This window comes from Zingiber officinale, chromosome 9B, assembly GCF_018446385.1.
Source record: "Zingiber officinale cultivar Zhangliang chromosome 9B, Zo_v1.1, whole genome shotgun sequence".
NCBI classification, from domain to species: Eukaryota; Viridiplantae; Streptophyta; class Magnoliopsida; order Zingiberales; family Zingiberaceae; genus Zingiber; species Zingiber officinale.
Window position 1 is genome coordinate 87,149,078 of NC_056003.1, and position 12,919 is coordinate 87,161,996.

The window sequence follows — 12,919 nt, forward strand, 5'->3', positions numbered from 1 at the left end:
CAGCATTTTTTTTTCTCATTTATTTTTAGAAATTACACAAATAATCTCCAGTAATGCAAACATGATAGAACAAAAAACAGCATGAAAAATTCATGCCAAATTTGCCTTGCCAACCAAAGTTATACTGAAGCACAAGATTATATTCGGTTAACTCCATCGGCTAGCTACATCTTCAAATGGCTACACATCATACAAATTCAAAATACTATGAACAAGAAGAGGCTGGTCCCATGAGTTCACTGAACAATAGACACTGAAGCTTCGTCGGAACATCATTATCTTACAACAAAAGCCTGAGTCACGATAAAAAGCCGATGTCTGCATCAGTCGACGATGATCCAGTCAAACTGTCGCAGCACTCCTCTTTAAGAAACAAGAGGGGTAGTTAGGAAATCTCTATGATTTCTTGAAACCTACTGGCGTTATGTACATGTCGTTCGGCATTTTCAACTGCAATTTAGAAAGCATCACTCAGTCAATAGCATTGACAAGCATAAAGTTGTGTAGCAATGAGCATATTTTTACGGAAAAAAGCTACACTTGTGGATGCGAGAATATGAGGCACATACTGCTCTGACGGTTCGTCCGGAAAACTACTCGCAGCTGGTGACTGGGAAAACATGATACAGGTGGGCTCGTTCTGGTTCAGCTGATTGATAATACCAAATGGCGGCTGCGACGGATTGGAAATCAAAGATTCCTATCAATAACACAGAGTTTGAATCAATTGTCTTGAGGAATAGCTTCAGAAACTACTCTTATTACAGTAACCTATAAATAAAGCAATTTAAAACCATTGGTTCAAGCCCATTGCATCCTTTCTGCAAAAGAAACTCACTTTAAGGGTCTCAAAGGCAACTATTGGGTAGCAGAGAAAGTGAACAATATCAAAGACGGCAAAGCAAACGCTATTGGAGATGGCAAACCGATTAGAAATACAGAGATATGTGGCCAAATGTGAATCTTTTGTATCCAATCATTCTAGGAAACAAACAATGCAGCAAATAATAAATTTTTAAAGCACTTCTCTTGCTCATCCTTTAATAGGCACATGCATAAGTAGAAAATATAGAGTTTAGACGATCTATGATCCACAATTTAACAGGTTTCCTATTAAAGATCATTTTAGAAATTATAATCTTGCAATAGAACCAGCATATAAGAAATCAATAAAATTTAAAAAATTTTGCTTTTATTATGATTGGCAACATCTTCAATGTAATTCCATGTTGATACATATTAGGATAACTATCTTGTATTTCAATTAGACGACGCAAATACATTATAGATTTATGTAAGTCCTAAAACAGTAAAATATTTGGGCTACATGAGAACTATTTGTTTCGCTTGACAAATCATCTAGCATTGCTCAAGTACAACCCTAATCAACTACCTTAAGTAATTCAATGACCTATAATAATATGGGGCTTGAGAAAGTCCTTAAGAAGTGCACATCAGATCGCCTTCAGAAAAAATATAGCAATTAGCTAACTACTTACACAAAATATCAACATTTTTTTGTTCCTCTCCTTGCTAATAAAATTGAGGGGCATTTGCAAATGCTGGGAAAAAAAACATAAGTGCCTCAGTTTATATATCACGATTCAAGATGTCACCTGACCAGTTGAAGGATACTGCAATGACAGACATCTAAAAGAAGGCCAAGGATCATACTGATTGTTAGACACTGTCAAATGTGGCTGAATCCTTACTGGTGGACTTGTCCCTGAACCAGCTAATACATCATCAGATTGCCCTACAATGGCAATTGGATTTATCAAGTATTATTGTTGATCTAGTAACTCATAAATTTCGTTAATGAGTTTACCAACCTTTTCTTTCTCTCTTCCTCGTTATCCTTTCTTCTGCTATCAGAACCTTTCGACGCCTATGTTGTTTATTGGGGTTCTTGTAGAAATTTGTCCCTTGATTTCTCAGCTTTCCGTCTTCCTTATTTGGGCAAATAGCATCTACCATCAGTTCCTGAAGTTGATCATCTGAGGACTGTGGTGAGCTCATCTCAAGGGATCTATTTTGCAAAGCAAAATTCACCTTGTTGGAAATCTTTTGTGCTTCTTCAATGGCAATGTCATATGCTTCTTGGCACTTTGAGCCCTTAGCAACAATGTGCAAATAAGCATGTCCAAGAGAGGCGTAACGGTTTGCAATTGCAATTGTAGGATCTATTTCGTTTGATCCATCATATCTGCTGATTGATAGCCCATCCTTCACATCTTTTCTCCATCTCTTCAAGATGTACTTTTGAGGAATTTCCTTGATGTTCTTAAAATCAAGAACTTTCATAGCATGGGAGCAAAGTATACCAATGGCTTCAAACTTCTTGCAACTACATTTAAGTGCATCTTCTGTCGAATCATACCTAACATAACTTTTACTTTGTTTCTCCAGATTAGTAACTTCATAATGGTTTCCATCATTCCCACAATTCTCTATGACACAATCCACATATAACTTGAACTCCTTCACAAACATCTCATATACCTTTGGGGTATAAATTGATGCTACTTGTTTCAGCAATCGTGAAAGAGGAACTTCTAGCATTGACTGACTAGCATGGACATCAGCTTGTAGCTCATTGTAGCGTCGATCTTCAACTAGCCTCTCATAAACCTTGAAAAAGGAAAGGAGATCTTTCTCAGCATTTAGGTGTGTTTTCAAAATGGGGTGCATGTGCTCACTTCTCAGGGCACTTTTGATGTCAGCAGAGAATGAGTCCCTTCCATAAATCAATCCCCACTTTCTCCTATCTTCAAAAAGTTTGGATAACCATGCATTACTGGTGAGATTATACTGTGTCAACATCCTTTGCCATTCTGTTAGAAATTCATCCTCATCTTCACAGTCATAGATACATTTGCCAAAATCATTTGCAAAACTCGGGGTGGCCTGAAAAACATAATTCAGGTTCTTAACTGCATTCACATATATATGCCAAGCACAGCGCCGATATGTTGTGTTTGGCCAGGTTTCTTCTATTGCTTTGACAATGGCAGCATCTTCATCTGTTAGAATTAGTTGAGGTGCCTTTCCATTCATTGCCTCCTTAAAGGTTTCAAACAACCATTTTAAAGATTCAACTGTATCAGCATACAGAAAAGCTGCACCAAAAATGACAGTTTGTATGTGATGGTTCACCCCAAGGAATTGTACAAATGGCCTATCATATCCATTTGGTTTATATGTCACATCGAGACACAGAATGTCGCCAAAGTGTTCATAATCAATCTTTGATCTTGAATCTGCCCAAAGCACATTTGTTATTTGATCTCCCATATCAAGTTGAATGGCCGAGAAAAACCTTTGGTCTTCAGCAGCCATCTTCTGTAAATAGTGCATTATTGCTCCTGCATCTCCTAACTTCATTTCGTGTTGACGGAACCCATTAAAGTAATTTTTGGGTTGAGTAGGTCCAACATTGTTAGATAACAGATCTAGAGTTGGCTTGGGTGAAATTCCAGTCAGGATTGCAGAATGTGCTCTGGAATTTTGAGACTCATCTGCCTGCCTTTGTGATCTTAGCAAGTGAACCTTTTTGGATGATGCAAGTTCATGATTGTGCTCTGGCTCAAAACGGTGGACACAAAATTTTCCACTTTTTAAGCGTTTGATACCTATGTGTGCATTGCAACCAGTTCTTCCATCTGTTCTCAGAATCTTCGCATCTTTATCAAAGGGACGGTTTCTGTAATAACCTTCTCTGTAGCAAACAAATCTGCGAAATGTAACCTGACCACATTTGTTTTTGGTCAAATGTTGCTTCCGAATACTAAACCCAACCCGTCTTGCATATTCATTATAAAACTGGTATGCTAGCTCATCATCATCAAACTCCATTCCCACTCTTGGCTCCAATTTATCTTTTGAGATAATTTCACCTAATTGCTCCTTTTCTTTCCTAATCACCTCATGTGGGGCTTTTCTGTTATGAAGCTCATCATCTGCAACAATATCATCATCTCTAGTGAATCCATTTGCAGATTTATCCTCTTCTCTAGCATGTTCTGCTTGCTTTACATGATCCATCATTTGAGAGGAACACACTATTCGAATCTAGCTGTGGATCAGATACATAGATAAGAACCCTACAGGAAATGATGAACACACACAGAAAATAAAAATAGTGATCACACAATTATTTAGCCTAACACTAACACAACAGCGCTACGACAAGATTAATTACTAGATTAAAATGAACCACCATGGAGAAATTTTCACCATCCAATGTATCATAGTTAAATTTATATAGCAAACAAAAGACTCTCTACTCTCTAGTTTTTACTAATCCAGAGGTGCTTATGGAACTTTCAGTAAGATTCAATATTACGAAAATGCCCACTTTAAGTAGTTACGTTAGTGTATAAACTTTACGTCATTAGAAAGAAAAGGCAAAAAAAACAAAGAAAAAATTGTAGGAAATTTGGAGTTAACTCTCGAACGTAATCAATTGTGCTTCCACTCGTCATTACTCACTCCTACTCTTACCCAACTAAAATTCTCTCTGCGCGAATAAAACTTGAGATGATTCTGTAACTTTTCCTTACTGAATGGCACACTGGGGTCTAGTAGGGTTTAGACGTTCAAACCTGAGCGCCACCTTTAGGGAGAAACATTTAGCAGTATGCAAAGATGAACCACTAGATTCGTTGACGAATCAAATACTATAAAATACAAGTAAATCGGGAAAAAAAAATTCCTGGAAAATGCTTTTTCAGCCTCACAAAAAAAAACCCTAATTTTGCGAGGATGACACAGCGCAGTTACCGGCGATCGCCACCGCCTCGAGCCGCAAGAGGGGAGACCGGATTAGGGTCGGGGAAGGTACAAAGGGAGATGGACGACCGAGCGGGATCGTCGGCGCCGGCGCTGGATTGATCGGAGGTTGCTGCGACCGACGCAGCATTTGGTGCTAGCTTACCCTGCCTCAGGACGCGTGCGAAGTGTCGCCTCCTCGCATCGGAATGCGGCGCATCACAAGCCACGTGGATTCTCCTATCTGCGATGAAGATAACGGCCGTTATATCCTCTACAAATATCCGGTATATTGTCCAATTTTCGTTTTGTAAATTATAAATTTGATCAATTTTGGAGTGAATTAGCACATTTTTGTTAATTGTTGAGGTATTTCGTAAAATTACCCCTTGAAAAATATCTTCCGCCCCACGCATTCGCGGACGCAGCCGCATCCCTTGGCTCCTTTCTCGAGCAGCCAAGAAATGGGCATGCTCTCACTTCATCCTCCTCCTCGATTCCATACCAATCGCTTCGATTCCGTGCACTGTTCTACTAGGCCACATCTATCCCTCTTCTGGCCTACTCCGCAGAGAAATCATCTTCGAGTTCGACGTTTTTCGGTTCCCGGAGCCACAGAGGATGGATTCGTGGTGGTCGAGGACGATCTCAAGGCTCTTCTGCAGGTCATTTTTTCTCTTCCTACACGATTTTTTTGCCTTTTCGATCTTGCGTTTAAGAAAGGGGTAGCGAAGACAACTATGAAGGATCGAGCTCTGAAAGTGCGTACGAAAAATTTAACCTTTATGTTAGATTAGAAGTCTGGAAATTTAGATTATCGATGATGTTAGGGTTGTGCTGGTCCTGCAGAAAAGGTGGAAGGATGCTGAGTTTATCGGAGGTGATTTGAGGATGCCGAAAAAAATCGACCCGGAAGGTTGCAGTCCGACACTCTAGCGAAATAAGAATCTGAGTAAAAAGAGAGAGGTTTCCGAAGTTGAATGGAAACTTCATTTACTGCATGGACTTTAATAGAGGATCTTCCAAGGAAGAGGGATTTGAAAAGTTGTAAGGGCATCTCCAATGCAAGGTTTATGAGAGGTTTATAAAATCAAAAAAGTTGAATAAAAAGTCTTGAACCATTATAGAGGTGAGGTTTGAGGTTTGTAGTTTAAGAGCAGTAGTGAAAACGCAAACCTGCTCTTTTGTGTCAATTGATGCAATATGCATGAAGCCATGCAACTCATGCTATGACATGGATCATAAGAAAGCTCATTTAGAGCTTTAACCATTGAAAATGTTTCAATGAGCTTTCATATTGTTGATGTGGCATATTGAGATCTTGAAAAAAACTCATTTAGAGTTTTAACCATTGGAGATGCCCTTAGCGTTAGTATATGTCTATGTGCTTGCATCATTAATAGTTGCTTATATTGCTTGATTCCATTGGCTTTATAGAATATTTTTACTAAATGGCATTTGTTAATCGGTTAATTTAACTGTAATTGACAATAGTTATAAACACGCTTAGTCCTGACTGTTCTGACACTGTTTATGAACATGTTTGATCTAACCTTATTGGAAGTTTATTGGTCAGATATCCAGCATAACCTAGTCAAATGTCTAACAATCACATTTACGGCGGTTTATCTTATTTAAATCTTCTCAGAGTTATGTATAAGGTCTTTAGCTCTGATATAGAATTCTAGATTAAATCGTGTGACAATCATGAACTTTAGTTTACATTTATTATTGTTTTGCAAGAATAAGCACTCTGTGGCTCATATTTTTCAGGTTTTACCTAGAGATTTGCGAGAAAAACTGCAAAATGAGCCAAGAAGAGATCAACTCTTAGAGGTAACAGTGCATTCTTCACCTAGACCATTATATCACTTGTCAGTTGTCTTTGTGTTAAATTTTGTTCATTATGTAATAATTTTTCTTTGGGACTTTTAGAACAACCGCAGAGTTGCTTATATTGAATTTTGTTCTACCCATTTTGTAATAGGTTATATTGGATTTGGGTCGCCGACCTGAAGCACGTTACCTTGGAGAACCCGGTGGGAAGTATCTAAGAGACAAAGAGGTGATATTAGTAACTCATCAATTCTTTTTTTGCTACATGCTAGTTTTTTTATATTATATTCTAATACTCTGTTATGCATGACTTAAATTCCCTTATGCTCCATGTGCAAGATTTCACTGGAGGAGTTGAAAGAAGCACAAAATGTGGTTGGAGAATTTGGAGGAGACAACAGAGCTGGCGTCGAAGGTACATTACATAGGATATCTGCAATAAGGAGTAGAAAAGGACTCATTGTTGGATTGACATGTAGAGTTGGTCGAGCAGTTAGTGGTCATGTTGACATGGTGCGTGATCTCCTGGAGTACAAAGAGAGCATCCTCTTCTTAGGAAGGTATTTATTTCGTCTTTAGAGTAAGATAGTCAAGTTAGGAAGAGAAGTGCTAAGGTAAAGAATGTTTATGCAATTTGCATTAAACTTTGGCAGTGTTTGCATGCTATTTCCTTCAAACTAATTAAAATTTCAATTATGAAAAGTGAGAGTTGATCAAGTGAAGGTGAAAGAAATAACATCCCTATAACTAGGAACTAATTGTTCTCACAAAGGAGAAGGTCAAAACAATACAATAAAATAGAGAAGAATAGAAGACCTAAAAGAATCTTTTAGCGGGATGGATTAACATGCCAGCTATATTATTATGATTCTTTCAGGATAGATAGAATATAATCATTCCTTACATGTCATGAGAGCATTTACTAGGTAATATTACCTGATAAAACTCTTTTGATACATCAATATGTATGGGTTGGTAATGCAACACAGACAAATCATGCTATTAAAACTCAATTCTCAATGAACAAGGAAGAAAAATAATAGTGTTAACTAAAAGAATGATCAAATATATGGGATCCCACCTCCATAGACTCAAAATTAGACCAAGTCATTCAAGAAAAAAATTATTTTATCTCTAAAATAATAACTAGCTTATATAGAGAGTTAATTTTATATATATATAACCCATAATAAACTTTTTAACAACTCTCGTAAATTAAAAACATATAGAATTTTTAAACTTTAAAATTTAAAATGAAATTTTGAAACTGATCTCTAAATTTTGAACCTCATCATTCTTCCCGATCAAGGATAATTTGACTCCAAGCATTCTCTACTACCAAAGTAAATGAAAATAACTTGCATTTCTTGGGGATTTCTAGTCTAAGTATTAACGAATCACAACCTACGTTCTTTGCTAATATCACATTTCCTGCATAAATTTTCAAATTATGATGGGTATTCTACATGTAAGTATATATTTTAGCATTATAAATTCGTCGATTGTTAAAATGGTGGAATGTATGTTTCTTTACATTAACATTTCAATTGAGACCAATATTCGGTAGGTTCTGGGATGTAACAATTGCTGATATTGTGGTAATTCCACTAATATGTTCTACGGGTCCACTAAGTGTGTGAATTTGACAAATCACACTCGTTCTTCAATAAAAGTCATGCCATGATAGTATACAACTTGATGCAGCACAAACAAATTGTGCTACCAAAATTCAGTTCTTAACAAATGAGGAGGGAAATAATATTATTAACTGAACCTTTTATATTCTCAAAATAACACCAGTCATTTAAGAAAAAAAATCTATTTTATCTTTGAAATTATAATTAAAAAAATAAAGGGTCTGATTTTAACTCTTAACCTATATTAAACATTTTAACAAATCTTGAAAATTAAAAGCATTTAGAAATTTTTTAATTTAAAATGAATTTTTCTAAAAGCATATTGAACTGCATCAGCTGGTTCTTGAATGATACTGGAAATGCAAATTAACATGATTGCTATCCTTAATTTTCTATTATACAGACCTGGAGTTGGTAAGACTACTGTCATGCGAGAGATTGCGCGTGTCTTAGCTGATGAACTCCACAAGAGAGTGGTATGTCTTACTTGCTTTTCATGTGCTTGATAAAAATTCCATATCCATTGCATATTGGGTCAAGTTTTTCATCACTTGGTTGATGATTAGGATAGGTAATTGTGGACACCAGCAATGAGATTGGAGGTGATGGCGATATTCCACATGTAGCAATAGGTGGTGCAAGGAGAATGCAAGTTCGAGAACCATCAATGCAGCACAGGGTCATGATTGAAGCAGTTGAGAATCACATGCCTGAGGTGGTTATCGTTGATGAAATTGGTACAGAAGCAGAAGCACTTGCTTGTCGCTCGATTGCAGAAAGAGGAGTCATGCTTATTGGTACTGCTCATGGAGACAGATTGGCAAATATAATAAAGAATCCTACACTATCTGATTTGGTACGAAGTACTAAAGTTTAATTTAAATGTGATAACATTGCTTATAGACCTTGGAGAATGTTACATATATTAGACCTTAGTGAACCTTGTGCTGCTTTACTTTCAATGTGTATTAAATTCTACCCATATTCCACAGTGAAGATATATTTATGAAACTGTTGTGCGAGAGAAAGATTTAATCTGTATGACAAGCAAAGATGGCACTAGCTAGCATAATATCGACAATCTTTTATTACATCATCTTTGCTTGTATTGCTGTGCTTATTGGATTTGTTGAAGTCCTTGTTCAAATTGTGTGGGCATTACCAACAGAAGCTCATATGCCAGTTCTGTGAGATCACTCAGATTTGAACCGAACTGGCAAGCTCAAATAAGTTTGTCTCAAGGCAACATGACTGCAATACTATCTGGCTTGTCCTTTGTTAGTTTTTCTAGTTTCGTTTGTGTAATTTTCTCTTAGCTTTGTTCTTTGGTCTCTTTTTACTTGGTTTGCTTAATTGCTTCTATTCCTTTTCAGGTCGGCGGAGTGGAAACAGTAACACTAGGAGACGATGAGGCAAGAGCTAGATGTAGTCAAAAGAGCATTCTTGAGAGGAAAGCTCCACCAACATTTCCATTCCTGATTGAAATGAGGGAGAGAAACTACTGGGTCACTCATCGGGTAAACCCTTTCCCCTAGACAATCTTGCCAAGCACTTTCTTTGTGAATAAACATATTGCATCAAATTTGAATGTGTGGACATAGAACTATAGGAACAGAAAACGATTTGTAAGGTGCCAGGCGAATCGATGCTTTAGGTTTTCTGTATGACCATAGGTTTCATGTAGTCTTTACTGTGCTTATTTAATTGTTTCCAAAGATAGAAAACTTAGTAGAAATGTTGACTTAGTGCGACTGCCTTGTTGCCGAGATCTTGTTAAACTGTCTCTTGTAGGACTTGTATTGAGATAGAGCTTAGAATACCTCGGTTGGCAGGGTTACTACTAAGCAAACTTTCAAAGCAAACCAGGAGCATTCGTTTGTAATTTTCCAAAGTGAACCAAACATAACTTTCTAAAGAAAATTTAAATCATAATCTGTATGCCTGTTATATTTTTCTCTAGTCTTCCTTTCTAATGCGCACCCTTAGATGCTTTGTCAATGTTGAAGCATATAATGACTCACGGTTCTTGGTTCCACAGACAGAAAGAAGTGTCGATATGTTGCTTGTCGGCAAGAAGCCATTGGTCGAGGTAAAAGCTCAATAAAAAAACCAACAAAAGCTTTTGTTTTTCGGTATAGTTACAATACTCTTCCTGCCGTGATGTGTTTGGGATCACCAGCAAACATCCTTTTGGTTTTCAGATAAGGAAGAGAGATGATGAGTTCAAAGTTGTTGTAGAGAGATGGAAAACATACGAAGGAGATGGTATATAATGCCTCTCAAGCATCGTTGTGTATTGCTAGAGCATGTTGTCCAAACTAGGGATAATGGCTAATTGTGCACAAGTATGGACAAATAAAAAATGATCTTAGTAGTAGGATAAAGATTTGATTGTTATCGATGGTCGATGATGATGATGTGTATAAAGGTTACTTATTTTGTGCTTAATTTTGATTTTCATTTTCATTTGAATTTGGGATAACCTTTGTTTGTTTCCTCACTGGGTTCAAAATTCTTGTTATTTTCCATTTAAATAAGGGCGAAAATCAAAAGGTGTCTCAGATTTATAAAATTATTTTTAAAAAAATTAAATGGTTGTTTCTCGTATAATTTTATTTCAAAATTATCTCTTGATCCAGCGTGTAGTAAAGTCATTGGATAACTTTTCAAACGTGCAATAATTGTCAGGTATTTTTTATAATGTATTTAAACTATTCGGTAGCTGTTAAAATATGCTATAACATATTTTATGTAAATTCTATAACATCTGTAGTGTGAATTTAGAATCTAAGTTTAGGATATTTAAAAAATATTATATTAAAATAGTTTTTATAATTATTTAAATAAAATTTAAATATTTTTCTCAAATTTATAAATAATATTTTAATATAATAGTGTTCATATGTTCTAAATTTTAAACCTTAAACTCATATTAAACACATTATAATAGTTACTAAATAATAACTACCAAATAACTTCAATATATTGTTGTAGCTATTAGATAGTTTTTATATGGTATAAATCTTAAATTATAAACTCACTTTATATTTGTTGTAGTAGCTACCGGTAGTTTTTACATATTGTAGTAATTATTTGTTGGTACAATTTCCCTAGGTCAAGGTTGACCAGCTTAACTAAGTTTGAATTGGCTCAAGCTTAAGTTGTAATGTGTGAGTTTTGATGTTTGACAATATATAGAGATTGTAGGTGCAATTGTCCATTTGGGGAAATTATTGGTGCAATTCTTCTTTGGTCAAGATTTGACCAGTTTGATGTGAAAAAGTTAGGTAGGTCAAGATTGATCGGATACTTGACTGAAAAATTCTAACTGAAGGTTAGGTAAAAGCAAGTCCAACGAGAAGATTGACAGAAGATGAAAATCCAAGTAAGTCAGTGTTGACCGGATACTTGATGCAAAAGTTCTGATAGGTGAAGCCAGACAACTGAAAAGTTCTGGTGAGTGAAACTAGACAATTGGAAAATCATGATGAGTGAAACCATACAGTTGGAAAATCCTGGTGAGTGAAGCCAGACAGTTGGAAAATTCTGATGAGTGAAGCTAGGCAGTTGGGAAATTCTGGTGAGTGAAGCTAGGTGAAAAGTCTTAGTGAGTGAAGTTAGGCAGTTGCCAGTTGGAAAATTATGGCGAATGAAGTCAGGTGAAAAACCTTAGTGAGTAAAAATAGGCATGAGGAAAATCTAAGTAGGTCAAGGAGGATCGCACTTGATGATCAAAAGTCCAACTAGAAGTTGGCAAAAAGAAAATCCAAGTGGATTAAGGAGGACCGTATTTGGTGATCGAAAGTCTAATAGAAAGTTGACAAAGAGAAAATCTAAGTGGGTCAAGGAGGACTGCACTTGGTGATCGAAAGTCCAACGGAAAGTTGGCAAAGAGAAAGTCCAGGTGAGTCAAAGGTTGACCGAACACTTGGCGGTCATAAATCTAATAGGGAGTTGACATGGAACGAGGAAGTTCAGACGTAGTAAATTTTCGAAGGCCATAACTTTTGACTCGGATATCGAAATGAGATGATCTTGGATGCGAAACGAAGCTCATTTAGAGCTCTACATATTTTGCTACTTACTAATCGATTAGGGGTTCAATCGATTGGTTGACGAAGAAAAGTGTAAAATGTCTTGATCGATTGGGTAATCGATTAAGATATTTCCCAATCGATTAGTCAATCGATTGGGAGAGTTTGTGAGTTAATATTGAGCTTTTGAATCGATTGAAGGGGTCAATCGATCAGGTGATCGATTGAGAGCATTTCTTCATGACGAACAATGAGTTTCCTAATCGATTGGGAGAAGTTTTCTGCGAAGCACAGTGAAAGCATAGAGACATTCTTAATCGATTGGGTAATCGATCAAGAGGCGCTCAATCGATCAGCCGATCGATTGAGCATGCCCAATTGATTTGGAGCTCTAAAAACTCAGATATAAAGGTGATGACAAGTTCAAACAAAAGAACTCTTCACTCCATCTTCTCCGTTAGTTCTTGGAAGTTTAGGGCTGAGGTGTTGCTGTACTTCCAAGCTTATAAGAGGCATTCACAAGCAACGAGAGATCAAGTAAAAAGATTTTTCATTTGTATTTGTATATTTATTTCTTGTTTTGAGTTGTATTTCTTGTTCTTGAGTTGTAGAGATTTTTTCCACCTCCGGATTGTTCCGAGA

The 12,919-nt window shown here is 36.5% G+C and overlaps 2 protein-coding genes across 8 annotated transcripts; one reads left to right on the top strand and one right to left on the bottom strand.

The window, feature by feature from the left end:
• Positions 1–67: 67 nt before the first annotated feature.
• LOC122022315 (protein FAR1-RELATED SEQUENCE 5-like) lies at positions 68–5,009 on the bottom strand. Of its 6 annotated transcripts, none has more exons than XR_006122935.1 (5): positions 4,783–5,009; positions 1,833–4,075; positions 1,675–1,756; positions 570–700; positions 68–450 (listed from the first exon to the last, which is right to left on the bottom strand). XR_006122935.1 is itself a non-coding variant. In XM_042580280.1 (5 exons), exons 2-4 carry the CDS (start codon positions 4,045–4,047, stop codon positions 594–596), a joined length of 2,457 nt encoding a protein of 818 aa, XP_042436214.1. In that variant the 5' UTR covers positions 4,048–4,075; positions 4,783–5,009; the 3' UTR covers positions 68–450; positions 570–593. The 6 variants fall into 6 exon arrangements, 5 of the variants coding, with proteins under 5 accessions (XP_042436214.1, XP_042436211.1, XP_042436212.1 ...); XM_042580280.1 differs by having other exon boundaries at positions 1,622–1,756; XM_042580277.1 differs by having other exon boundaries at positions 1,617–1,756; positions 4,783–5,008.
• Positions 5,010–5,176: 167 nt separating this feature from the next.
• On the top strand, positions 5,177–10,725 carry LOC122022317 (uncharacterized protein ycf45-like). Of its 2 annotated transcripts, XM_042580283.1 has the most exons (10): positions 5,177–5,435; positions 6,544–6,606; positions 6,758–6,835; positions 6,946–7,021; positions 7,100–7,166; positions 8,647–8,719; positions 8,815–9,099; positions 9,617–9,760; positions 10,282–10,332; positions 10,445–10,725. In XM_042580283.1, exons 1-10 carry the CDS (start codon positions 5,235–5,237, stop codon positions 10,514–10,516), a joined length of 1,110 nt encoding a protein of 369 aa, XP_042436217.1. In that variant the 5' UTR covers positions 5,177–5,234; the 3' UTR covers positions 10,517–10,725. The 2 variants fall into 2 exon arrangements, with proteins under 2 accessions (XP_042436217.1, XP_042436216.1); XM_042580282.1 differs by having other exon boundaries at positions 6,946–7,166.
• The last annotated feature ends 2,194 nt before the right edge of the window (positions 10,726–12,919 follow it).

Bases quoted from the DNA above. Each gene is read 5' to 3' on its own strand.
- LOC122022315 (XM_042580277.1), bottom strand. From the start codon at position 4,047: ATGATGGATCATGTAAAGCAAGCAGAACATGCTAGAGAAGAGGATAAA. The intron at 1,757-1,832 runs GTTGGTAAACTC...TTGCCATTGTAG, and splicing joins GAGGAAGAGAGAAAGAAAAG to GGCAATCTGATGATGTATTA. The intron at 701-1,616 runs GTGACATCTTGA...TGTTATTGATAG, and splicing joins AGTATCCTTCAACTGGTCAG to GAATCTTTGATTTCCAATCC.
- LOC122022317 (XM_042580282.1), top strand. From the start codon at position 5,235: ATGGGCATGCTCTCACTTCATCCTCCTCCTCGATTCCATACCAATCGC. The intron at 6,607-6,757 runs GTAACAGTGCAT...ATTTTGTAATAG, and splicing joins GAAGAGATCAACTCTTAGAG to GTTATATTGGATTTGGGTCG. The intron at 7,167-8,646 runs GTATTTATTTCG...TCTATTATACAG, and splicing joins AGCATCCTCTTCTTAGGAAG to ACCTGGAGTTGGTAAGACTA.